General features: G+C 36.1%; 1 protein-coding gene across 2 annotated transcripts in view; it reads left to right on the top strand.

Moving 5' to 3' along the window:
* The window catches only part of RAB3C (RAB3C, member RAS oncogene family), a 250,165-nt gene that overhangs the window by 4,014 nt on the left and 219,169 nt on the right, over nucleotides 1-26,982 (top strand). For both annotated transcript variants that reach the window (XM_081302883.1, XM_081302882.1), the window contains exon 2: nucleotides 21,505-21,732. In XM_081302883.1, coding sequence (XP_081159009.1) covers nucleotides 21,505-21,732 — 228 coding nt within the window. The remainder of the gene's footprint in view (nucleotides 1-21,504; nucleotides 21,733-26,982) is intronic.

The raw sequence follows: 26,982 nt of genomic DNA, 5'->3' as shown, positions 1-26,982 counted from the left end.
CTTTTCCAACATGTAAAAGTTAAAATTCTGCCAGATCTCCCTGTCCAACATGCCCATGTTCTTTCCTTTATTATTTTGGGTTCCCCAAGAAGACATGAGTGGGTTGTATAAAGGTGGATAAGTGTGATTCATTCAGTTGGTTCAGAAGAAAGATAAATCTATATTATCACTATCTTCTATTATAAAATAATCTGCTGTAAATTAAACCAAATATTTGAGAAGGGCCAGTGTTTTAAAGACGGCTTACTTTCTGTCATCTAGACTTATAACTTTTTGTAGGTTTACTTACTCTCTTGCAGTATCAAAGTGGAATCTGTTGTCTCTGCCTACATGTTTACTCTTAAGTTTTGTTATCACGAACTTTCTGGATTATCTCATGGATGCAGAGTTGCCTCTTTTTAGGAAACTTCAAAGAACAGTGTCTTACTAAAGCATGGAGGAAAGTACCAGGAAAGTACCAGAAAAGATTGTTTAGTTCAAGATGTGGGCAGATTGAGGAAAGAATGTAGAGCAGAATGAAAATGAAGTTTAGGTGAAAACTATTAGGTGGATATTAATACACCAAACCAAATTACAATGAATGAATGTTTAAATATCATGGTTTCATTTGTCTATGGAATGTATATGACCTTTTTACATTTCATTATTGTTGAATTTCCATGTTTATCTGCAAAGTTAATCACACTATATTAATATGAAATGGAAATTTAGTCCTCATTCTTTACAGAAAAAGGAAGTCCCTAGCTGACACTGGAGAAACAAGAAATTCTTTCCTATTCTATTTGGGCCAGTTCTTCAAGATTTTACCTCACTTCTAAAAAGGAAAGTGAGAGGGGAATTAACCTATTATACAAACTTTTGTGGTGTAAGAATGGGTTTCTTGATTTTAATTCTTGTGCTATAGGAGTCTTATTAAGGAGGTAGGGGCCTAATTCAATGTGATGGAGATTGAGGCCTACTTTTTCTTCTATTAGATGCAGGGTCTCTGGTTTAATTCCTCCATCCTTGATTGACTTTGAGTTGAGTTTTGTGCATGGTGAGAGATAGGTGTTTAATTTCATTTTGTTGCATATGGATTTCCAATTTCCCCAGTACCATTTGTTGAAGAGGCTATCTTTTCTCCAAAATATGTTTTTGTCCAATATAAGATAACTATAATTATGTGGGTTAGTCTCTGTGTCCTCTATTCTGTACCATTGGTCTACCCGTCTGTTTTGGTGCCAGTACCATGTTGTTTTTGTTGCTATTGTTCTGCAGTATAGTTTAAGGTCTGGTATAGTGATGCCACCTGCTTTATTCTTCTTACTAGGGATTGCTTTAGCTATTCTGGGTCTCTTATTCTTCCAGATGAATTTCATGACCACTTTTTCTATTTCTATGAGAAATGTCATTGGGATTTTGATTGGAATTGCATTAAATTTGTATAGTGATTTTGGTAGTGGTCATTTTGACAATATTAATAAAATAAAAAAATAATAAATGGGATGGATTCAAACTAAAAAGCTTCTTCTCAGCAAAAGAAACAATCAGTGAGGTGAATAGAGAGCCTACAGCTTGGGATCAAATTTTTACAACTTGCACATCAGATACAGCACTAATCTCTAGGGTATATAAAGAACTCAAAAAGCTAAACACCGAAATAACAAGTAACCCAATCAATAAATAGGCCAAGGAACTGAGTAGACACTTCTTAGAAGGTGATATGCAATTAATCAACAAATACATGAAAAAATGTTCAACATCTCTAGTTATTAGAGAAATGCAAATCAAAACTATTCTAAGATTTCATCTATTCCAGTCAGAATGGCAGCTATTAAGAATACAAACAACAATAAGTATTGGCAAGGATGTTGGGAAAAAGGCACACTCATACACTGCTGGTGGGACTGCAAAATGGTGCAGCCAATATGGAAAGCAGTATGGAGATTCCTTGGAAAACTTGGAATGGAGTCACCATTTGACTCAGCTATCCCACTCCTCGGTCTATACGCCAAGGACTTAAAAACAGCATACTACAGGGACACAGCTACATCAATGTTTATTGCAGAACAATCCACAATAGCTAAACTGTGGAACCAACCTAGATGCTCATCAGTAGATAAATGGATAAAGAAAATGTGGTATATATATGCAATGGAATATTACTCAGCAATAAAAGAGAAAAAAATCATGACATTTGCAGGTAAATGGATGAAATTAGAGAATATAATGGTAAGTGAAGTTAGCCAATCCCCCCCAAAACAAATGCCGAATGTTTTCTCTGATATAAGGAGGCTGATACATAGTGGTGTTGGGAGGGGAAGCATGGAAAGATTAGATGAACTCTAGATAGGGTAAAGGGGAGGGAGGGGAAGGAAGGGGGAAAGGGACGTAAAAAAGATGGTGGAATGAGATGCACATCATTACCCTAAGTACATGTATGAAGACATGAATGGTGTGACTATACTTTGTATATAACCAGAGATATGAAAAAATGTGCTCTATATGTGTAATATGAATTGTAATTCATTGTGCTGTCACATATAACAAATTAGAATAAAAAAGTTTAATTTAAAAAAAGAAAAGAAAAAATGGTTTTCCACTGGGCATGGTGCTGCGTAACTGTAATCTCAGTTCCTGGAAGGCTGAAGCAGGAGGATCACAAGTTCATGGTCATCTCAGCAACTTGGTGAGATCCTGTCTCCAAAAAAAAAAAAAAGTATGTATATATATATATATGTGTGTGTGTGTGTGTGTGTGTGTGTGTGTGTGTGTGTGTATAAAGAAGCAAAGTGTGGCTCAGAGTTCAATCTTCAGTAGCAATAAAAGAAAAATACATTTTCATTTATTTTATATATTCATTCCCAAGGAATGAATTTCCTTGGGACTGCTCCTTACACAATTCACTGAATTTAAAAAGTTTTCTTGTATTCTTGGATTTATTAAAGGTTGTTCATCCATTTCTCTTTTTTTCCCATTACTTAATTTAGTTCACATAACCCATTTTAATAGGTTACTCCATTACCAATGATACTATGGCATGTGAAGATTAAATCTTTGTTATTTGGAATTTAAAATATTGTCAGTGTTTTTGCTTATTGATTTACAGTTTTATTTTGAGATAATATTTATGTACATTGGGATGCAAGATTTTTAAAGTATTTTAGTTGACAAATAATAATTGTGTATATTTATGGGCTACAATGTAACATTCTGATATTTTTATACATTGCAGAAAAATTCACCAAGCTAATTAGTACATCTCTTAATTTACCAGTTTGTGATTTTTTTTTGTACTGACAACGTTTAAAATGTATTTTATTACATTTGAATTATACAACACTTCACTATTAACTGTGGTCACCATGTAGTAGATCACTAGAACATTCCTGCCATCAAACATAAACTTTGTACCCTTGATTTTCCTCTTCCGTACTTTTCTCCTTCCCCACTAGCCTCTGGTAACCATTTTTCTATTATTTACAGGAGTTTGAATTTTTTAGGTTTCCCATATAAGTGAGCTTGAACAGTATATGTCATTCTGTGCCTGGCTTATTATACGTAAAATAATGTCCTACAATTCTATCCATGTCACAAATGACAGAATTTTCCTTTTTTTTTGAGGCTGTGTAGTATTCCATTGTGCATACTACCACATTTTCTTTATCTGTTCATCTAATGAAGGACACCTCTACATCTTAGCTATTGTGAATAATGCTAAAATGAACATCGGAGTATAGACAATCTCTTTTGACATTCCAATTTCAGTTCCTTTGTATGTATACCCATGCTACAGTTTGGATCTAGACTATTCCCCAAAGACTACTAAATGCTCATCCTCATGAGAATTCAGATATTTCTTTGACACACCAATTTCAATTCCTTTGGATGTGTGTCCATGATTAAGTTTGGATCTGCAATGTCCTTCAAAGGCCCAGGTGTTAAAGGCATTGTCCTCAGCTTGCTGCTATTCGGAGTTGGTGGGACCTTTGAGAGGTGGGGCTTAGTGGCAAGTTTTCCAGACATTAGAGAAGTGTAAGAGCTTGTGGGACCCTGACCCCTTTTCTTCCCATCTTTCCACTCCCTGGCCACGAGGTGAATGATTCTGCTTTGCCACACACTGCTTCCAGGGGGTGCTGCAACAGGGGTACTAGATCATGGACTGAAACCTCCCAAACCATGTGTCAAAATAAATCCTTTTTCATTGTCAGTAATTTACCTCAGGTATTTGTTATAGTAATGAAAAACTGACCAATAAAACCCCAAAGAGGAATTACTGAATTATAAAGTTTCTAGATGAAATTCCATACTGCTTTTCAAAAATGGAATTATGAAGATTTCCAAAATGGCCATACTAATTACTTTTCCACCAACAGTGTGCAAGGGTTCCCTTTTCTCCTCATCCTTGGCAATATTTATTGTCATTGATCTTTCTGATCATAGGTATTCTAACAAGCATGAGGTAATAGCTCACTATAGTTTTAATTTGTATTTCCCTAAAGACTGGAGATACTGAGCAATTTTGTTCATATACCCTTTGACCATTCAGATTTCTTCTTTTGAGAGATAGCTGTTATATATATCCTTTGTCATTTTTTTAAATTGAGTTATTTGTTTTTATAGTATTGAGTTCTTGGAGTTACTTATGTGTTTTTGGATATGAGACCCTTATCAGATGTATGATTTACAAGTATTTTCTCCAAATCCATAGAACAGCTCTTCATTCTGTTTTGTGTTTCCTTTGCTGTGTAGTAGCTTTTTAGTTTTGTTCAGTCCCACTTGTCTGTCTTTGTTTGTGCTCAGGGAGTTATGCTGGCTCTTGTAGAGCATGCTGAGGATTGTTCTTTTTCTCCTCTGTTTTCTGAATGACTTTTGTTGTAACATTGTTGTATTTTGTTTTTTTATTTAATAAGGTCCTAGAGCCTATAGTTTTCTTTGTGTAAATTTTAATGACAAATTTAATTTCTTTGATATAGTAACGTTTTTATATCTATCACTATTCATCTATGAATCTTTATCTTTCTATTTTCCTTTAGTATATATTATTAGGCTGAATTAGTCCCACGAGGTATCCGTAGTATAACTCTGGAACATGCAAATAAACTACATTATATATCCAAAAGCTCTTAACAGATATAATTAATATAATGGAGTTTAAAATAGGGAATGAACCCAGTTTATCTAATGGGTCCCATTTAATCACATGAGCTGTTAAGAGCAGAGAACTACCTTTGGTTGGAGTCAGAGAGATGTGGCCTAAATAGAGCTTCAAGACATGAGAAATATAGTTGACTTGAAGATGAAGAAGACCTTTTATCAAGGAACCAGGACCTCAGTCCTGTCATCAGCAGTGACTTAATTATGCTGACAGCTTAGTTTGGTAGTAGAACTTTCCCTAGAGCATCCAGATGAAAAGCCAGCCCAGCCAATACCTTGGCTGAAGCCTTGTAGGGTCTTAGAATAATGAACACAGAACCCAGCGAAGTCAGGCCATGTCCAAAAGTCTGGTTCAAAACATAATAAATGGATGTGGTGTTAAACAGCCATTATGGTAGCTATAGAAAACTAAAGATGCATTTATACGTTTTTCTATTTTATTGTGAGTTAGTTTTGTAGGTTATCTTTTCTCTTAACTTTCCAATTAAGTTGTTCAAGGTATTTTTATTACCCTCTTAATTTCTTTAGGATCTATAATAAAATCTTCTTTCTCATTCTTATTACTGCTAATTTAAATTTCTCCCTCTTTCAGTTGTTAGTTTTACTAGATGTTTATCAAAATTATTAACATTTTCAAATAACAAACTTTTGCCTTTAACTTTTCTGTTTATTTTGTATTTGTATTTTTTTAAATAATTGAGTTCTTTACCCTGACTTTACTAGAACTTTATTTAGCTTTTCAAGTAAAAATTTAGACCACTGATTTTAAATATTTCTTTTCTTCTAATGAATATAAGCATTTAAAATGCTCAGTTTTCCTCTATATACTACTTTATTTGACTCCCAAATGTCTGAATGTAGTATTTGATTATACATCCCTTCAAATTATATGCTCATTTCCTTGGGATTTTTTTTAATGCATGGGTTTATACCTGTGGTTAATTTCAAAATACTTGAGTATTTCCAATTTTATTGCTACTAGAGAACATACTCTGTAGGATTTCAATATATTGAAAATTTTAAGCATGTTTTTTAGTCAGCATGTGGTCTCATGTCATGCAGTCTGTGTGCACTCATGTGGGCCACAGTTGTGAGGTGTAGTGGCCTTTAAATGTCAATTAGGTCACGCTGTTGTGTGCTGTTGCTAAGATCCTTTATATCCGGATTCATTTTTAGTCTATCTATTCTCTTACTGAGAAAAAGGTTTTCAAATTTTAAACTATATCAATTTTTATGTTTCTTCTATTGATTCTTTTAATTTTTTGCTTCTTCCATTTTGAAGCTCTGTTAACAAGTGTACACTCATTTGTAATTGTTGTGTCTTCCTGAAGGACTTTCCTTTTTGTTATTGTGAAATATCTTTCTTTATATCTGGAATCTCTTCTTTACCTTAAGTCTACTGGGTTTGACATTGATAGATACCGTAGCTTTCATAATACTGTTTTCATGGTATACATGAATTTTCATATTTTACTTTTAATTTCTATGTGTCTTTAGGTGTGAAGTATATAAGTCTTATGATCAATCTATAGTTGAACCTTGTATTTTTAATCCAGTCTGGAGAAGTTCAGTCTTTCAATTAAAATTTTGATTCAATTTATATATTACAATAGTCATTGAGGTTGGATTTAAGTCTACCATTTTGCTATTTGTTTAAAATTTATTTTATTTGCTATTTTTCCCTCTGTTTTTTCTTTCCTCTCTTCATTTTGCTTAATTAAATATTTGTGAATATTTTAGTTCCTGTTGGCTGTTTTGAATATATGCCTTTGCATTTTAAGTGTTTATTCAAAGGATTATTATATGCATCTTCAAGTTGTTATGCTGTCTATCTAGATTTAATGTTATATTAGTCATATAAAATAAAGTGACTTTGCTATGATATTATTTCATGTAGCTCATCCTTTCTGGAATTGTTGTAGATTTACACTGGCATTTACTATAAATCCCCAATACAGTTTCATAATTCTAACTTTAAACAGTAATGTGTATTTCCTATTAAGAAAAGAAATATATATATGCATACATATTTATTTATATTTGTCTACTTCCTGTTTTTCCTATTTACTCTTCCGTTGATCTGAGTTTCTGTATAATGTCATTTTCCTTCAACCTAACCTACTTTGCTTAGCTATTCCCATAGTACAGATCTTCTGCCAACATATTCTCTCAGTTTTGGTTTATTGGATAATTTTTTTTAAAAAAAAATTGCATCTTATTTTGAGTAAAAGTGTCACTGCATATAAACCTTCTCATGATTTTTTTTCTTCCAGTACTTTAAATACATAATTTTATTGTTTGCAGGCCTCTGTTGTATTGCAAAAGCTTCTGCTCTTCTTATTATTCATAATACTATGTCACTTTTTCCCCTCTGTTTTCAAGATTTTCTTTTTTTTTTTTTTTTTTTTTTTTTTTTTTTTTTTTTTTTTAAAGAGAGAGTGAGAGAGGAGAGAGAGAGAGAGAGAGAATTTTTAATATTTATTTTTTAGTTCTCGGCGGACACAACATCTTTGTTGGTATGTGGTGCTGAGGATCGAACCCGGGCCGCACGCATGCCAGGCGAGCGCGCTACCGCTTGAGCCACATCCCCAGCCCTGTTTTCAAGATTTTCTAACTTTGAATTTTAGTGCTTGGACTGGGATATGGCTAGATATAGTTTTCTTTAATATTTAGTTATCTTGGAGGGTTGAATGAGCTTCTCAGACATGTAAGTTCATCCTTTTTTTTGCCAGCTTTGAAGCACATGTAATTACTATATTTTTAAGTAATTTTTTCATCCCAGTATTCCCTTCTTATCCTTCAGAGACTCCAACTGCATATGTATTAGAGTTCTGATGTTATTCTACAAGACTCTGAGGCTCTGATCACTTCCTCTAGGTTTTTCTTTCTGTTAAGTTGTATGATTTCTATTGATGTGTCTTCAAGTGCAGTGAATCTTTGGCCTTCTGCAGTCTTTTGTTAAGCCTATCCAGGGATTATTTATTTCAGATATTTTACTTTTCCTTTTAGCCTCATTATTAGCTCCTTTTACAGTAGAAACATGTTGCCAAGAAAATATAGATATTAGCTCTTGGAATGAGAGATTTGAATATTGGAAGATTTTAATGATACCCATTTATAGTATTGTGCAGAAACCAAAAAGACAAATGATTAACTAAGCTTCTTATAGGAAAGGCAAAATAGAAATGTAAAATAATAATTCTAGTGCTTTGGATAGTCCTTGTAGATTTTCTTTGGCAATGTTTATGTTTGCATTCAAATCTTTATCATTTAATTATATTTCTATTGATTATTTTTTTCTGTGATACTTTTGTGCCTTTAAAATAAAAATTGTTATCCTTCAAAGGAAACAATCAAGAACATGAAGAGAAAGCCTACAGAATGGGAGAAAATCTTTGCCAGCTGCACCTCAGATACAGCATTAATCTCCAGGCTATATAAAGAACTCAGAAAACTTAACATTAAAATAAGAAATAACAAATAAATTGGCAAAGGAACTGAACAGGTACTTCACAAAGAAGAAATACCATCTGTCAACAAATTATGAAAAAATGTTCAGCATCTCTAGCAATTAAAGAAATGCAAATTAAAACTACACTGAAATTTCATTTCACTCCAGTCAGAATGGCAAATATCAAGTATACACAAAACAAGAAATGTTGGTGGAGGATTTGGGGAAAAAGGTACACTCATATATTGTTGGTGGGACTACAAATTGATGCAAACACTATGGAAAGCAGTATGGAGATTCCTTGGAAAACTTGGAGTAGGTGGAACCACTATTATCCCACTCCTCAGCATGTACCTAAAGGTATATGTATAGTATAGTGTAGTGACTCGGCCATATCGATGTTTAGAGCAGCTCAATTCATAATAGCTAAACTATAGAATCAACCTAGATGCCCTTCAACAGATGAATGGATAAAGAAAATGTGGTACATATACACAATGGATTATTATTCAGCCATAAACTAGAAAATTATGGCATTTGCTGGTAAAAGTATAGAACTGGAGACTATCATGCTAAATGAAATAGGCAATCCTCTAAAACCAAAGCCAAAATATTTTCTCTAATATGTGAATGCTAACACACAATAAAGGGTGGGAGGTTAGGGAAGAATAGAAGTACTTTGGATTAGACAAAGAGGGAATGAAGAGAAGTACTTTGGATTAGACAAAGGGGGAATGAAGAGAAAGTAGGAGAATGCGAATAGGAAAGACAGTAGAATAAATTGGACATTATTTTCCTGTGTTCATATATGAATACATAACTAGTGTAACTCCACATCATGTACAACCACAAGAATGGGAAGTTATACTCCATGTTTGTATACTATGTCAAAATACATTCTACTGTCATATGTAACTAAAAAGAACAAATAAAAAAAAAACCATTCTGAGCTTTAATGCCTTTTTTTTTGAAATTTGAGCAAGTTGCAAAATTGTAAAAGTAAAATAATTTTAATAATTACTATCTCTTGCCAACTAATATCTTCCTTAGTAGTTTCAACTCTGCAGAATTCAAATGCCTATCCAACACCATTAGTTTGAAGTGTTGTGCTAGTTCAATGAAGTTATGAAGTATTTTTCTAGACTCTAAACATTGAAGCCATAGAAGCTTCTAAATGGCCTCTAAATAATGGTAAAAAGATTAGATCAGTAGCTTCCTGAAGCACTTTCCAGCCAACTGATTGGATTAGTTTGGCATTAGGAACTTAGGTCAACCCTGATGCTGTGTGTGTTTGCGTTCCTGAGAAAAATCTGGAATGATAGTCACTTACCTCCCAAAATCTCAGCTTTTTATGTCTAGAAAGAAAAAATTATACTCTAACCTTAAGAGATAAGGCCACGTGGCTCCCATCAATTCTTTGCTGCTCTTAGTTTTAACTCTTCACCCAGTGACTCAGATGCTCATCTGGTCTTGAACTAGAGAAACCTGTAAACCACCACTGATGAATAATTTCTGCTTATATGGTTATAGCCCACGGAGCCTTAAAGAGCTTGAAGAAAGGTTTCATTAAGTACCAACTGGCAAACTATGATTCTTCAATGACACTCGTCTATTGCACTAGAAATAAAAGATGGATGTTCTTTTGAATGTTTGAGTCACTGAACACCTGTCTGAGTGGCGGGACTGATGAAAAGGAGTAACAGAAACAGCACACCTGTGGATGTGAATGTTCTTTGTAAATGTTCTTTATAAACCCATGGCTGTTTTTTTTTTTGTAGTAAATAATTGTAGCAGTAGTTTTTAAATGAAAAGCAGGGATGATTATACCTAGAAAATTGGCGCTGAAAGTCTAATTGGTAGACTCATACAATCTGGAGACACAAATGCAGATATGTGGACTAAAAAGCACCAAGTTCCCTATAAATGGTCTAGATATCTACTTGTCTCATAAATGTGTGGACAACTGGGTCTTGCCCCGATGAACAGAAAAAAGAGGAGAGATATCAAGATCCAGAAGAAGTGTTCATAGAAAATTCTTAGAAGTATTTTTCAGGGGTTCACATATTTTTAAAACATGTTTTAAAGTATGAAACTTAATGTTTTGAAAATATCTAAAAATAAAAGTGTTTTGGGAAACAAATATATCAGTAATGAAATTTAGGGTTATTTTCTCCTCACTAGGAACTTGCAGAGTAATTTTAGTAGGTTTTTTTCCCTTTCTTTTTGTACCAGAGATTGAACCCAGGAGCACTCAACTACTGAGTCACATCTCCAGTACTTTAATTTTTAAAATTTTTGAGACAGGGTCTCACTAAGTTGCTGTGGCTGACTGAACTTGCAATCCTTCTGCCTCAGCTTCTAGAGCCCCTGGGATTACAGGCGTGTGTCACCCTCACTATGTATGTTTAGAAGAGGTTTTGCTCATATTGTTGACATCTTATTTTCTTCTCAAAGATATTCTTATAAGACATTTTCATCATTTTGTGGTTGGTCTCAGTGTGAATACTTGCCTCCTTCAGTTGTGCTTTCTAATGAAGTAAAGGAAAGTAAAATACAATTCTGTTATTGAAAAAAAAAATAGACTGCTGATAAGTCAAAGCCACTTTCTGCAGAGTTAAGCAGAGCAGAGTTGCATATGCTTTTAGAACATGATGACTATGTCTTTCTTGGTCATATCTTCTCCTAGTCTGATAAGGTGCTACATGGGTCCTCAGAAGGTTGTCTCTTACCAGAATAGAGGTAATTGATGAAACATGTTTCACAGAATTCAGCTCCTCTAGCAGGGGGGCCACTGTAGGGTGTGGCATTTCCCTGCTAGAGTCCACATGATGTTGGTGAGCTCTGCTGTCACTGTGCTGAATACAGCACTAGAGGATCCTATTTCCATTACCCCAGGACCTTGGTTTAAATGTCAGATTACTCACTCTCCTCACATACAGATCCCTGAGCATTGACCTACCCTGGCCTACATGTGGATGTTTGTGAATTCTAAGCCTGATTGATCAAAAGGAGCTTTGAAAATTACTGATTTCTGGCTCCATCCAGAATATTTCAATTGCAGAATTTGGGCAGCATATTTTATGTTTGGGGATCTTGGATCAAGTATCCCCTAAAAGCATTTAGTTTTGTATTCCTGAAAAAAAAAATCAAACTAGAAAAACAGGTACTTGGGAACATGATGTCTGATATTTCTTGCTGCCAAGAAATGGTGAGGAAGCTTATGTGTATTTTATCCTTATCCACAGGAAAAGTTTGGAGGGATTCTTTCCATTTTGATGCTGAGAGAGGCCCTTTCATTTTATAAATTGGCATATGCATAAAGAAAGTGTGAATGTCAAATATGTTTGATGGTTTTTCTTGTGTTTTAAATTTAATTTTGTTTTTTCAAAGTCACATATGGAGAAAATGGTTGCTTGGCTTTTGGGAGGGATGTGGGAGTTGGACTTTCAATCAATCTCCAGTATGTCTGCAGCAGACACAGCTGGGATGACCAAGCATTCCATCCAGCTCCTTAGTTAGCACTGGAAGACCGGATGTGAAATCCTCAGTCCCAGGAGAACTAGGATTCTTAGCCATCCTAGCCACACCCTGTTGCTGAGGCACTTAGTGTCTCCAATTACAAAGCCCTTCAAGGTTCTGCAGAATCAGGGTTCCTATGGGCTTCTGCAGCAGATTTAGGATTTCACTTTTTCTAGTTCATTCAATTCTAGATCCCAACTCTCTTTGACCTCTCTTTTCTGCTCTATCTAGTATTTGTCCACAAGGATTTCTGCTTTTATGAAAAACCATTTATCAGGGTTGTAGCTCAGTGGTAGAGTGCTTTGATTAGCACATGTGAGGCACTGGGTTTGATTCTCAGTACCACATATAAATAAACAGATAGATAGATAGATAGATGATAGATAGGTGGACACAAAACCTTTAGGTTTTGTGTCCACCTACAACTAAAAGTATATTTAAAAAACCATTTATCATTGTTTTTGAGGGATTTGGAGAAAGAATGAAGGTAACCACTGTGAATGTTAGATTATATAAATATGTATGTATATATGCACACACATATACTTTATATATACGTATAAAATCATATATATGAATTCCAATTTTGAAATACTGATATAGTCGATTTTGGTGATTTGCTGAATTATCAGAGGTTGGGTTAAATTTTACCTAAAATCAACTCCAAGGCTTTATGAGAGGACAGTGTCCCCCAGTACTGTGAGTTTCTAGGGATCCTTTTCTCATCATATATTACCTGGATTCTTTCTCTTATTACTACAAACATAAAACTCAGGTCTTTTTCAATTTTTACAAATTTACACTTAAACTCATGGGTTTCATGAGTTTAGTAGGTTTTATGGTTTAGATAAAGAAGTGTTCCCCAAAAGTTCATGTGTGAAACAATGCAAGAAAGCCCAGAGGTGAAATGCTTGGGCTTGATAGCCTAAACCTAATCAGTGCATTAATCCCTGATAGGGATTAACTGGGCAGTAACTGTAGTCAGGTTGGGTGAGGCTAGAGGATATTGGTCACTGGGGCATGCCTTTGGGTTATATATTTTGTCCCTGATGAGCAGAATGTTCTCTCTGCTTCCTTGTTGCCACATCCTGAGCTGCTTTCCTCTCTCAGACTCTCTGCCATGATGGTCTGCCTCACCTGGAGCCTAGAGCAATAGAGTTGTCTCTCTATGGACTGAGACCTCTAAAACTGTGAGCCAAATGAACTTTTCCTACTCTAATTGTTCTTGTTGGGTCTTTTGGTCACAGCAATGAACAGCTGACTAAAGCAATAGGTTTTACTACTGGGTTCAGGCAATGCCATAGGAGAGGATCCCTCCCTCCTCTATGGCCTTTGCCATATTCTCCTTCCCTTGGCCTCTCTTGATCACAGAACATGTCTGTCTGCACATTGATCTTCCAGTGTCTCAGCTTCTGCCCTGGGAAGTATATTGATGAATGCTCTTTGTTGTCTATCATATCATAGTATTTGAAATTAAAGTATTAATTTCAGTAATTACAAAAGTCTACAGAATGGAAGTATTGGATGTCAAAACCCCTTGCCCTCTGAAATTAGGAACTTAGGAGAAATATTTTCTGCAAAGCTGACCATTCCGTTTCAGAGAACAGCGTTGGTGGGAGTTAGGACAAAAATAGATTCCCTGTGCATCATTTCAGTATAAGAAAGGAATATCAAAGATGATAATGAGACCTTTAATGAAGTATTTAACACAAACCAAAAATTTTACTTTGATGATTAGCAGAAAAGTGCAGCCTAGAATACAAGATCAACAAACATGCTTAGGTTTACACAAGTAGCAACATAGCAAATATCAAAACTGGGATTCCTTTTCAGCCAGCCTGAGTGCAGAGTATCCACTCTTTACCCACACTCACATCACACGAGAATATGGTGTGCTCTTTTTCACAGGTGTGTCTGCATGCATATAATTTGAGAACTGCTAGAAAACAGATGGAATATTTTGTTTTGTTTTGAACCTCTTTTCATTCTGATTTATAAGGCCTAGGTGATGCTCACCAGCATCCCAGGACTGGAATTATGACCTTCTGGCTTTAGCGTCTGAGTATGTATAGAAGCTGGTATGTCATCACTGTCTTCAGAACTGCATTGTCACCATCCTGGGACTCTCCTAGCCACTGTGCTTCCCTTCCGAGCAATCTTTACTTACTGCCTTCTCTCTGAGGTCTGGATGCCCTTTTACCCCATTGCTGCTCAGCCCCAGTGCAGACTCTTTCCCAGTCTGAAAACTCTGTAGAGCCAGACCAGGAGTGAGCTATAGTATGTACTGAGAAAATACTAGTCTTTGATATTAATAGGAAGGGTTTTTACATGGTTTGTAACTTTATTTTTTTCTTGACACTCTTGAAGTATACATCTACAGATTTCAAAGCAGATCAGTAACCATTATAATACATTAAAACACACACACACACACACACACACACACACACACATACACACACACACACACACACAGTCCCTAACTTATGATGGTGTGATTTACATTTTTTTTCTTTGTGATAGTACAAAAACAACATGCATTGAGTAGGAACTGTACTGCAAAATTTGATTTTTGATCTTTTCTTGGGCCAGTGACTCATGATGCTGGGCAGCAGCAGCAGCGAGCCCCGGTCCCCAATCATGAGGGTAAAATTACTCCACATTGTACTGCATTGCCAAGTGGGTTCAGTGTGCTAAATGCATTTTCAGGTGTATCAGGACATGTTAACTTGAGAAGCATCTCTCTCCCTCTTTCCATACACACATACGTATGCCTGTTCACACATAAGCACACACACATATGATTTAGATCATGTCTCTTCAACAAAAGAAATGAAGGCTTTCTAGAAGCAGAAAGAATTTCTCTTGTCCCTTCCAATATTCTCCTCTGTGCTCTGAGTTTCAGACTTGTTAATCTGTTGAAGGGCAGGATGGACTAGCTGAGCCTGTCTGTGGCTAACTCTTATAGAACACACAGAGTTCAGGCAGTGAAGGCTCAGTACACAGGCTGAGAGGAATGAAGATAGTCTATTGAAAAACAAGGACCATTTTCCTCTAGTGTCCTCTCCAAGTCCTTTAACTTCTTTAAAGTGGGGATGATGACTCGAGTTTGTATCTAAGGAGCTCAAAAGTCATCACTTCAGTCCTCACGTAAGAAAAAAACTGAACAAACTGAAAAGCAAAATTCTTTGAGGCATCAGAGAACTGAAGTCTTTAGGCAAAAAGCTGCCCCTCAAAAAAAATTTTTTTTTTTTTTTGGAGAGACAAGAAGATAAAGAGAACCACATTGAGCAGAGCAGAAACTTCCATGTGAACCATTCTCAGGTTAGGAAATCTTAAATTATAGTTGATGAATCACTTGCTGATCATGGTGGGCAAGTCTGTGATGGAAAAATTCCAAAGGTGTTCCAATCTCAGGGGGCCCCTTGACACTTTTGCGAATTTTACCTTTACGAACCTCACCAGGTTCTCAGAGTGAAGACCAGAGAAGAGTCTCCTCATGGTTCCCACAGAGAGAAAGGGAAAAGTAGCCAGTTTGAAATATGCTAGAGCACTCAAAATGTGAATCCCATTCATTAGACTTTGTTAGGATAGTGAAAGGGTTGGGGATGACATGTGTATCAAGCCCAGTGCCTGTGAGAGCTGTGTTGCTTTTATAATTTAACCATTTTCTTGTACTAACGATACCTTATCCACATCTACTAAAGAAGGTATACATTAGATAGAGGTCCACAGAGAGGCTTAAAGGACAACTATGAAAGGGGAGCTTAGGAATACTTTTTAAAGGTGTGATGATTTGCATGTTGGAAGAATTACCATCATTTGGCACACCATCATGTGTAGTCTCCTGGGAGTCCTGTGAAATGCTTACTTATTCTCTGAGAAAGAAGCAAAGGTGATTTCTGAAGGCTGACCTACTTTTTCAGGTCATTTACTTCAAAAGTCAGGGTTATGGTTTAAGTCTCCCAAGTCTTGGCCACTTCCTCTTCTTGGAAATGGATGGTGACTTGTTAACTGTGACCTAAGTAGGTCTTATTGCTTCTCAGCTGGCTCCTGCCAGAGCAGACAGTAGCAGACACATTGAGACATTGCTGGCTGAAGACTGCAGAGAGCGCTCCAAGGTTTCAATCCATCTCAGAAACACAGAGGGAGGCAGACAAACCTGTGTGCAGATGAGGACTTTGCCAGAAGAAACAACCCGGGGTCCAGATGACAGATGTTTAGAAGTCCTACTATTAATATTTTCCTTCTTGGCTTTAAAACTTTAGTGTTTGGATCTCTCAGGAATAATTATTATATTTTCCTTCTTCCCCAGATGTTAATGATTGAGATTTAAAACTACTATGTGCCTAAACTTCCAATACATATGTCTCATTTTTACTTTGATCCTTGTAATTTTAAAGAATTACACGTTTTTTTCATATTTTTTTCTCCCTTTGGATAATTTACCCTTGTTCCTCCTCCTACTCATCCTCAGGCTGTTGTCTATAGTCATAGCTGCACATGGTAACTTTCAAATGACTTATTTTTCTTTTTCTTATTAGATCCACAAAATGGCTTAGTATAGTTTAGATGCCTTTCCACCCACTGGCCCCTGTACTGAGGATGGAACCCAAGGCCTCACGTGTGCTAGGAAAGTGCCCTACCACTGACCTATATCCCTAGTACTTTAGATTTTTAAGTACCCAAGTGAATTCCTTAAATTAATCATTTCCCCTTAGTTTCAAAAGCAAATTGCAAAGTAGACTTTGGTTGTATGTATTAGTCAGAGGCGATCTCTGGTCAGTAGGACTTCGTCAGTAGGACTTCATCAGTACGACTTCTGGAGAAATTAGAATTGAAATTTAAAATGGCACTTCAGTAAGATCCCTGACCTGTTAATGAACCTGAAACAACTGCACAGTTGCTTTCCAAGGCAGTGAGTGACTCTCACAAGTTAAGTATGAGCTGCAAACATTCTGAATTCTGAAATGACATATTGTGGAACTCTCATCTATAGGTTCATATATTCAACAGATTAAAAAGTTGATGGTGATTACCATTTTGATGAAGGTCTTAGATGAATCTATAAAGTACATATCGATAAAATTTAGGAATGATACAAATATGAAAGGGCTAATTAATATTTTTTGATGAAAAGGCATGAAATTATGAGATCAGAATTGAATTTTAAATTAAAAAGCAAGCATAAATATAATAGGTTACATATAAAGGTCAACACTTCCATACGAACAGTAACTTTCCAGTTGTGACATGAGAAATGGGGAGGCCTGTGTTCATAGCAATTAACATGAAAAACGAGCTGTCAATCCAAGGGTGGTGAGTACTCATTGTACTCTGCGTTGACCAGATAAATACCTGGAACATTGTGACCAGTCATGGGTGCCACACAGGGGAGTTGGACACTCTGGAGGGATGTCAGTTTTAACCTGGTGGGATGTGTGGTAGTTTTCAGATACATCCTGAGTGGGGAGAAGAGCTAATGTAGTTGGTGTCATCTAAGCAGGAGGAGGGAAAGCTTATGGAACCATGATTGGTTCAACAGATCCCTGATGGTCTCTAGGTGTCAAAGGAATTGACTCTCTTAAGTCAGAAGGCAGAATCTAGAACACATTGGTGGAGGATACAAGGAAGTCTATTTTTACTATAAGAAAGAACTTTGTCATAGTGGTAGCTGTTCAGCAGGCTGCTTCTCAACATCGTGAACCTCCTATCACTCAGTATGGAGGGCGGGCTAGCACTCTCACTTGAGATGCTAAGATGCTGTGAAAGGGCCTCTTTGGTAAGGCTTTGTACTCCCCTGAAGATCTTTCACAGATCAAACTCCGTGATAACTTTCATTTTTGAAATTCAAGATTAATGTTATTTCAAGAATTACTTTTATTGATCTTTTATGAAATGTGATTTGCTCTCTGTGAGATGACTTTATGCCTATTCATGTTTTCACATTTCAGCTATATTTTCCCATAAAAATTTGATAATGTTCACATAACTTAGTATTGAGAGGTTGCAGTAAGTTTGCATTGTGACTGTCCTTGAGCCCCTTTGACATTCATATGCTGTCAAATTGCTTCATTTGTATTCTCAGCAAGATTATGACTGTCTCTCCATTTTCTGGGTGAGGATTTATTTCATTATTCTGAAATTTACAAAATGAGCATACATTCCCAATTCACATTTTTGGCCACTAGTGCATCTTATTAGGAATTCAAATTCATTTTCAAATAGTGAAAACAAACAAACCAATCTACAAAAATGGTCTTCAAGAATAAGTGGGTTAGTAAATTCTTCTAATTAGTCCTTCAAAGGCTCTTCCCCAAAGAGGATTCCTCTGGATACACATTTCCAACTGTTCCATCTCCCTCATCTTGGACACCCTCTTATGCTCTCATCACATGATTTTCTACCAATACAGAAAGGTATATCAGCTCTCAAAATTGCTGATTTTGCTTTTCTAGTATGTTTCTCTCCATCTGTATCCCCACAATTATATTTTAAAAAGTCTATATATTGATGATGCCTGTATGTCTTCAGCTTAGGAATAAATCTAATTTTGGAACAGAACCTGGTTAAGTGCAACAGTCTTCATCACATTTTTTAAAAAAAGCCACCTGGAAATCCACAGGCCTCAGTTGGAATATCACCTCAGGGTCATGGAGTGCAGCCTATCGTAGGCTGAGTATATGAGCAGCCCTAAGAAATTCAAGCATTATCTTTTCTGACTGCAGCTTAACTGAACATTCTGAATCCAGAATCTGGAATTTAGGCTGAAAAAAATGTAAAAGGACCTTCTTAATGAAGTCCATTTGCATGCCTGTTGATTTAGATACTAGCTCCTACAGTGAGTATTAATTGGTAAAAAGGATATATCTGCAGGAATGACAGTGACAAACGAAGTAAGTATCTGGCTTTCAGGGCATCAGAAGTCATCAGAGTAAAACTCATTGTTCAGACCGATAGTCAAGCATTGTAGCTGCATTTGCCCTTGTTTGGCTACCTATGCTGGGGGAGTTTACCTTAGCATATGGGCTGCTGTTATGGCAAACAAGGGTGTAATATCTGTCTGTTTTAGATGTCGTTTGTGCCCAATAGCAAACACTTTTCACAAGTTGTCATAATTATTGAATATAGTATGATTGCATGGATTTAAAAAGAGAAATACTTAAGCTTATATTTAATAAGAAAATGTTAGTCAATCAAAATGTATTCTCTCTCTCTCTCTCTCTCTCTCTCTCTCACACACACACACACACACACACACACACACGTATGCCACTGATTTTAGACAGCTGCTGTTATCTTAGATGAGCCAGCCTGAGTACTATTAGCTGTTTCTAGTATTTCACCATCTTCTAGGGCATCTTTTGCCTTCCTACTCCCTGAATCAGTTCATTTTTTTTAATTTTTAAAAATATTTTTAGTTGTAGATGGACACAATACATTTATTTATTTATTTATTTATTTATTTATTTATCTATTTATTTATTTATTTCTGTGGTGCCCAGGGTCCAACCCAGTGCCTCCCACATGCTAGGCAAGCACTCTACACTGAGCCAAAACCCCAGCCCCTAATAGTCCCTCTTCTGTTACTATAATAAAATTCCTGATGCTCTGTACTTTATTTACAAAGAAGTTTGTGTATACTACCAGTTTGGAGGTCCAAGAGATAGCTTCAGCATCTGCTTGGCTCTGGGGAGGGCATTTTGGCTACATCAGAACATGGTGGATGAACCATGGTAGGAGTGCGTGCTGGAGTGAGATAGCACATGGTGAAACAGGAGGCCAGAGCAATTTAGGGGTCCAGTTTGCTCTCCTGGAAACTAGTCAATGTCCCTTGAGAACTACATTATTCCCTTCTGAGGGTTGTGACTCCAATGACTAATGACCTTCTACTGGGTCCCGCATCTTAGAGAATTTACCATCTCAACTCTGCCACTTGGAGGACTAAGCTTCTAGCACATGACATTTGTGTAAACACTCAAATCATATCCAATCCATAGCTCTCCTCAAGGGAAGGACATAATTATTAATTTTTAAAGAAACGAAAAATAGATGTCTAGCTTGACGTTATTCAATAAAATTGTTTGCAACTATGCCAACATTTTGTACTTAAAGTATCTGATATAGTAGTTGACAGCCACATGTGGCTATCATGTACTTCAAATGTGGCTAATGTGATTATGGAAGTAAGTTTTAAAATTTATTTAATTTCAACATAATTTAAATAGTCATATGTGACTAGTGGCTATCATACTGAATAGTACAGCAATACTGGAAGAATTCACAGCATCAGAAAATGTACTGAGGAAATGCATTAATTATCAGTGCAATTCACCGTTTTGAAATTTCTACATTGAATTCAGTGATACTCAAATGTTATATCAGTTTTGCTAGATGTTAAAATCATTATTAATAAAGAAAAATAACCAAATTAACTGAAGTATTTATAGTTAGTAAAAGACCATTCTCTATTGTATACTGATTTGAAGATCTGCATAACAAATCTATCATCTATGATTTTCATAAGCATTTAAAATTAGATTTTTTCCCCATATCTTGCAAGAGAGGAAAATGGTATGCCAATTTAATAAGAAAGCCAAAGTTTTAAGCCAGTAAGTGGTAGAGCCAATGACTGGAGTCCAGGGAAGATTCAGCACTAATGCTTTTCACAATGAATATTCCTCAACTGGTCTGGTAGAGCATGGTGCTCAGCAGAGTCAGAAACATGAACTCTGGCACCAGCTGCCTGATTTGAATCCTGCATCTACCACGTAAGCCTTAATTTTCTCATTTTAATATAGAAATAAGAAAGGCATCCGCCTCACTGGTTTGTTATGAGGGTAAAGTAAGTTAACAACATCTGGCATGTTGTTTAAACCATCAGAATTGCCTATCATTATTTTTAATTTGAAAGAGACTGTCCTTTGTAAAGATGCTGATTTGATATGATATTAATAGATGGAATACTTTGGGTGTATTTTCCTAAGAAATAAGAGAGACTAATAATTTAGATAATTCAAGAAGAAACACCCTGCTGTTTAGTCACTTTGGTGTCTTCATCACTGAGATTGCAAGTTTCAGAGCACTCATGGTCTGACCGATTCCTCACATCTTTGCTTTTCATGTTACCCTTAGAGATGTCTCCTTTGGTGTCTTTGATTGGTTCTGAATGCTGAGCAGTGACAAGCACCAACACAGCTGGAAAGAGCTGTAAGGTTTGCAGTTCTGTCTTCCAGCAGGGAATTATTGCCATGGATACCAGCATCAGAGAAAGACTGGGGAGCACTATCCATTTGCCTCCTGAGTGTCTGACATCTGTTTCTGGCAAGGCCAATAACGAATGTGCTAGTAGTTTATATCAAATGGGAGACTGATGCACACCTGTTTTCCCTCCACAGATGGCCTCCGCCCAAGATGCCAGATATGGTCAGAAAGACTCCTCTGACCAGAACTTTGACTACATGTTCAAATTGCTGATCATTGGCAATAGCAGTGTGGGGAAGACATCTTTTCTGTTCCGTTATGCGGATGACTCCTTTACATCTGCATTCGTCAGCACAGTTGGGATCGATTTCAAAGTAAAAACTGTATTCAAAAATGAAAAGAGAATCAAGCTCCAGATTTGGGTAAGTGACTTTGAACTGACAGTGTTCTTCAGTCTGGGGTGGTGGACATATAAGTGTGTCAGGGAAAAACTTTCTGCCTTTTTCTGTCTCCATGGGATCTGCGAGCTTTGATTTCTAGTTGCTTTGCGGTGGAACATTCTGTTTCAAAGACAGTAGGGTGACACCTTTTGAAGTCATGGAGAACAAATTATGCTTTGTTGTCAAGTAATGCTCCTTAACAGTTTTAAGAAGGAGAAAAAAGCTAAATTTATGTTGTCTTGTGGCAGAAGGAACACTCAGTGAGAAGTCCAGCTCCTCCTTTTATGAGCTGTGTGACCTCAAACAAGTCCGTGACTTTTTCTGTGACATTTCTACAGTCTATAAAATGGGCAATGCAGGTCTGACCTTTTAGGACCCAGGAAGTAGCCTGCCCTGGACATTGTAAAACAGAAGGTTAACAACCAAATTACAAGAAAAGCTGGGATCTGATCCTTCATAAAGTTCCTGCTCTGACTTTGTACATGGTCTATTTGTAGTTCACAAACTTTGTGTCTTCAACTCTAAAAACTATGTTTTTACCCTCAAATGAAACAAAATAGTTATTTGAAATAGGTCATCTCTAGGTAGAAAATAGCCCACACAAATTTTAAGAGCATTTGGCTAGATTTTTGCCTCCTTCCACTGCCTGAAGAAGATCAGATGTTTCTTAATTAAATGGTTGAACTAAATTTAGGAGACTCATGAGCAAAAAAAAAAAAAAAAAAAAAAACCCAGAAGAAAAATGTATTTGGGTAATAAGTCCAAGGTAATATAAGAGATGAAGTAAAACCAGAATGGTGACAACACGAAGGGTTTAAGTAGTAAATATTTTATGGACTCCAAAGTAAGTACTTAGACAAAATGTTTTTGCAGTCAATTTTGGACCCCTTTTCCTGTTCACATGCCCCTCCACCACTCAGATGATTCCAGCTATAAATAGGCATTTCCTAAGAGGTGTTTACTCCCTCCTTCCAAGATACTTCTGACAGCTACTACCATTTGGTGCTGGTTCCATGATGTAGGACTGATGGTAAGTCTTCTTTCTTCAATATGGAAAGCTTAAAGAGAGACAAATCCCAGAGCATGATACTTAAACTTTTTTTAAAAAATAAAACAGCCATTTATAAAAATATTTATATAAACAGAATGACCTTCAAATTTAAACACTAACTCTTTGTTAGTGTTTCACTTATTCTGACTCTGGAGCCTTTCAAGTCTAACTGGAGCTCATTAGAACTTGGACAGTTGGGTCTCAGAGAGAGCATCTTCAATGCTCCACCATCTCCTAAAGTTTGAGAGGGTGTGTGCTTAGGAGCTTGACTTCAATCAACACAGACACCAGCCATACACCCCTGTGGATGGAGATGAAAAGAACCAAAGCAAATACTTTCACATTTGGGGCCTGTTTTTTTTTTTTTTTCTTCCTTTTGAGCTTTAGGCAACCAAACATCATATGATAAATTTCATGATCAGGTTTAAGAAAGGCCCATTTACTCTCAGTATCTTTGGTGTATTTGGCAGCCACACATCTCTTAAATCCATTACAGTGTTCTTTCTACTAATATGAAAGAATAGTCATTCCTCTGGCTGAAAGCTTCTGTTTTTCTCTTCTCTTGTTTGTCTTAGAGATATTTTAAAATGTTGTAATCATTTAGACAAAACAACAACATGATGTGTTCAACCAGTCTTATAATTGTTAGTAATTTTTCAATCTAGATTTTTTTAAAGGTATGGGAATTTTTGTTTATTTAGTTTTTTTTATGTGGTGCTGTTGATTGAGCACAGTGCCTCACACATGCTAAGCAAGTACTGTACCACTGAGCCACAACCCCAGTCCTCAATCTAGATTTTTGACAGAAATCTTTGTTGTGATGCAAAATCACCTATCCTTAATGTAAAGAAGATTATTTATCATAATTATGAAAATACTTTTTTTAAAACATAGTGCTGAGCCAGACCAGGGCTAGTTTCATTCACTGTTTTGATACTGAGATTCAGGGATTTCTGTCAATGTCTTCCTTCTCTGAGCTAACCACAGCCCAGTTGGGACCCTCTAATTTCTTTTATTCTGTTACTTTCTCATGCTTCCCAGTTTCTGTAACTTCACACAATGCCTCTGATGTAGCATTCTCTTCTCATTTGTCTCTAATCCTCTATTTAACATTTTTTCTAAAACCTCTGTGTTTCTTCATAACTTGGGATCTCATTCCAGGACTCCTTCCCTTTTTCTGGGGACCCCCCACACACACACACCCTACTCGGGGTCAGTCACACACAAAGCTCTTAATGCACATGAATCTAGGGGAGTAAAAATTACTTTTATACTACTATCATTTGTTCTACTAGATTGTGAAATATTTAAAAGAAGTACTATACAAAAATTTTGGGATTATTGACCCTGTAGCATAGTTAGAAGGAAAGATTAATGTTTATATAACAATTATATATGTCTACAAACAGATGCCAAATTGCAGCAACAGTGTATACATCTATCAATTATTGAATAAACATTCTCCATGCCTTATCTCTTAATTCTCACAACAACCCAACTTTGTATTTATTATAATTTCTGTTTTGCCTAAGAAATCTGAAGGTGGGACAAATTAAATAACTTGTTTAGGGTCATATCCTGTGAATGGTAAGAGGAGATTCCAGGATAGATCCATCATCATATGCCAGTTTTGGGTGTGTGCCCTTCACCACTGTGCTGATATGATTAAGAAGCCTTGAATACAGTAGTGTTTTATGAAGAGCACTTGGTCAGTGTATCCTGGGATACTGAAAATATTTTTTGAAAGAGTCTGACTCTCTCAATGAATTGCAGCATTCAAGAGGAAATATAATAAGAAATTAACACAGTGGTATGCTTGCTTTTGATATAATGCACTTGTGCTGTAAAATATTTAGTTGAGTATAGTTATTAGTGCTTACCAAGTTTGATAAATAATTTCCTTGGGAACATGTTTAACACTGATGATTTGTTATCTCATTGTTTTATGAACCAATTAACTTCCCTTCTAAGCCTATAGTACTTTTATGCACTTATATTTTATTGTGTAACTAAGCTGTTAAGATGGTCACATCATTTTAGCCTATTATATATTTTTTTATATATAAACTGTTTTGCTTCAATCAAGCAAAACAGTTTCATAGTATGAAAACCATCATGGATTAGTTCACTGTCTGATTATCTTTACCAAGATAGGTTGTAGATATTGATGTGATTTTGATAACTCTATTAATGTTTAATTAACTATAAATAGAAACAAGCTGGGCTGAGGTCATGGCTCAGTGGTAGAGCACTTACCTAGCACATGTGAGGCACTGGGTTCGATCCTCAGCACTACATAAAAAATAAAATAAAGGTATTGTGTCCATTTATAACTAAAAAAAAAAAAAAAAAAAATAGAACCATGCTAGGAAACCAAGCTCTAGAGAGGTTAAGTGATTTGATTTTATAGTTAGTGCCAGAGCAAAATTTAAAATCTAGGCTTTTTGCTAAGTGGGCCAGTCTCATTTCTTCTACACCAAGATGACTCTCAAGGTAAATGCTATTCCTGAGAATTGATAAATCTCACATCCAGTTGCCAGTGGAATCTACTGGGCATAGAAAAATTAAACTTGAGGCCAGATTTCATATAGTATTTTAATATGTCAGAAAGGGAGAGCCTTTGGGAATACTCCCCTGGTATTTCTACCTTGATGGTTTGGTTTTTCTTCATGTGCTGCATAGAGATTTTCTGATTCTACAAACTGAACTACTGGAGTTTTCACCAGTCTGCCCTCCAACTAAAGCATTGTAACTGCTAGAAACATTTACATCTCTTCCTGGACATGTTATACCTCCTCTCTATGGTAGTTCATTACTACCTTGGAATAAACTTGTTTAGAGAAAGGTCATCCTTCATTTGTACTTAGTTATTAACCTTGTATCCCTGCATGTTTATGGATCCCTCTGTCCTTTGCCATATTAACATTTCTTATCACATTTCTAACTTGTTATCATTTTTATGATTCACAGATCAAACATTTTTAAAATTTTAGATTCCAGTGTTTGGGCTAGTTCTTCATTGTGTGTATTTTTATGTGTGTGTGCATGTGCGCTTCTTGCTGCTAGGAATGTATTAGAAATTTATGACGACTTTTCACTTTAATCATATAAAATATATAGCTTGTATCTATAATATTTTGCTTGTAATTTAAGAAACAATTGAATAAAAGCTATGTGGAGTCGATTTCTTCCCAGAGAAAAGATTGAAAAACAGTATAGTAGTCATTGCTGTATTTATTTTCAGTGTCTAGATCAGTAGCACAAGAACATTGAGGCTTAGAGAAATGCTGGCAAACTATGGCAATTATTGAAATTTGACTTTCTAGATGGCCAGATGTGACATTGTGGGTCCCTTGACTGAAATGACAATTTCCTTTGCTTAAAGAAAGGATGGATTTTTTTTCTTTTTTTCCTGTTTCATTGGGTTTATGCTCTTCAAATTCAAAACTCAGGGTTAACTCTAAGTAATGGAAAGTTCAGCCTGCAAAATATATAGTTCAATTATAGAAACTAGGTTTAAAATAGGCAGGGGCAGGTCAGCAAAGGGAATTATTATTTTCTTAAAAATTAGAATAAGTTTTTATTGCTTTTGCTTTTTCCCATTCTCACTCTTTGCTGCTTCTTGTCTTTTGTCTTCTTCTTTCCCTCTTTCCCCTTCTTCCCCTCATTTGTGAGCTCTGACCAAGATGAGTTATTGGGAAACTCACCCTCAGGATGTTCAGAGGTCAGAGCCATCTGATAGAGATGTTCCCATTGTGCACTGGACAAGAGCATCAACCAAGGAGTCCAGTGGTGCAGCTCTCCACCAGAACTCTACGTGCTGAGCCTCCAGCATTTGTTTAGAGCTGTGCCTGTCTCCAGAAAGGGGTGCCTTTTCCTTTTCATAAAGGTGTTATCTGTTCATTAGTTATGTGCTGACAGCTCTGCATACAACCAAAGGTGATTTAGATTCATGTAGCAACTACATACGAAAGCAATGACTGTGTTAGAATCCAGTGAAAAGATAGTATAAATTCACCCAGCAGAGAATAACAGCTTTGCTTCCCAAGTGGAGGCCTAGAGAAAGAGGGTATTTAAAAAATATGTTTTATTTCTCTTTAGTTATGGAAAGCCAAACAGATCAGGAAATAACTGTCATTGAAATGATAGTTTGTTATATTCATGGATTGCAAAAGAAAGGT

Source organism: Spermophilus citellus, assembly GCF_964194105.1.
Source record: "Spermophilus citellus genome assembly, chromosome: 1".
In the NCBI taxonomy this organism is placed as follows: domain Eukaryota; kingdom Metazoa; phylum Chordata; class Mammalia; order Rodentia; family Sciuridae; genus Spermophilus; species Spermophilus citellus.
Note: the sequence above shows the minus strand (reverse complement) of the source record. Positions and strands in the feature narration are given on the sequence as shown.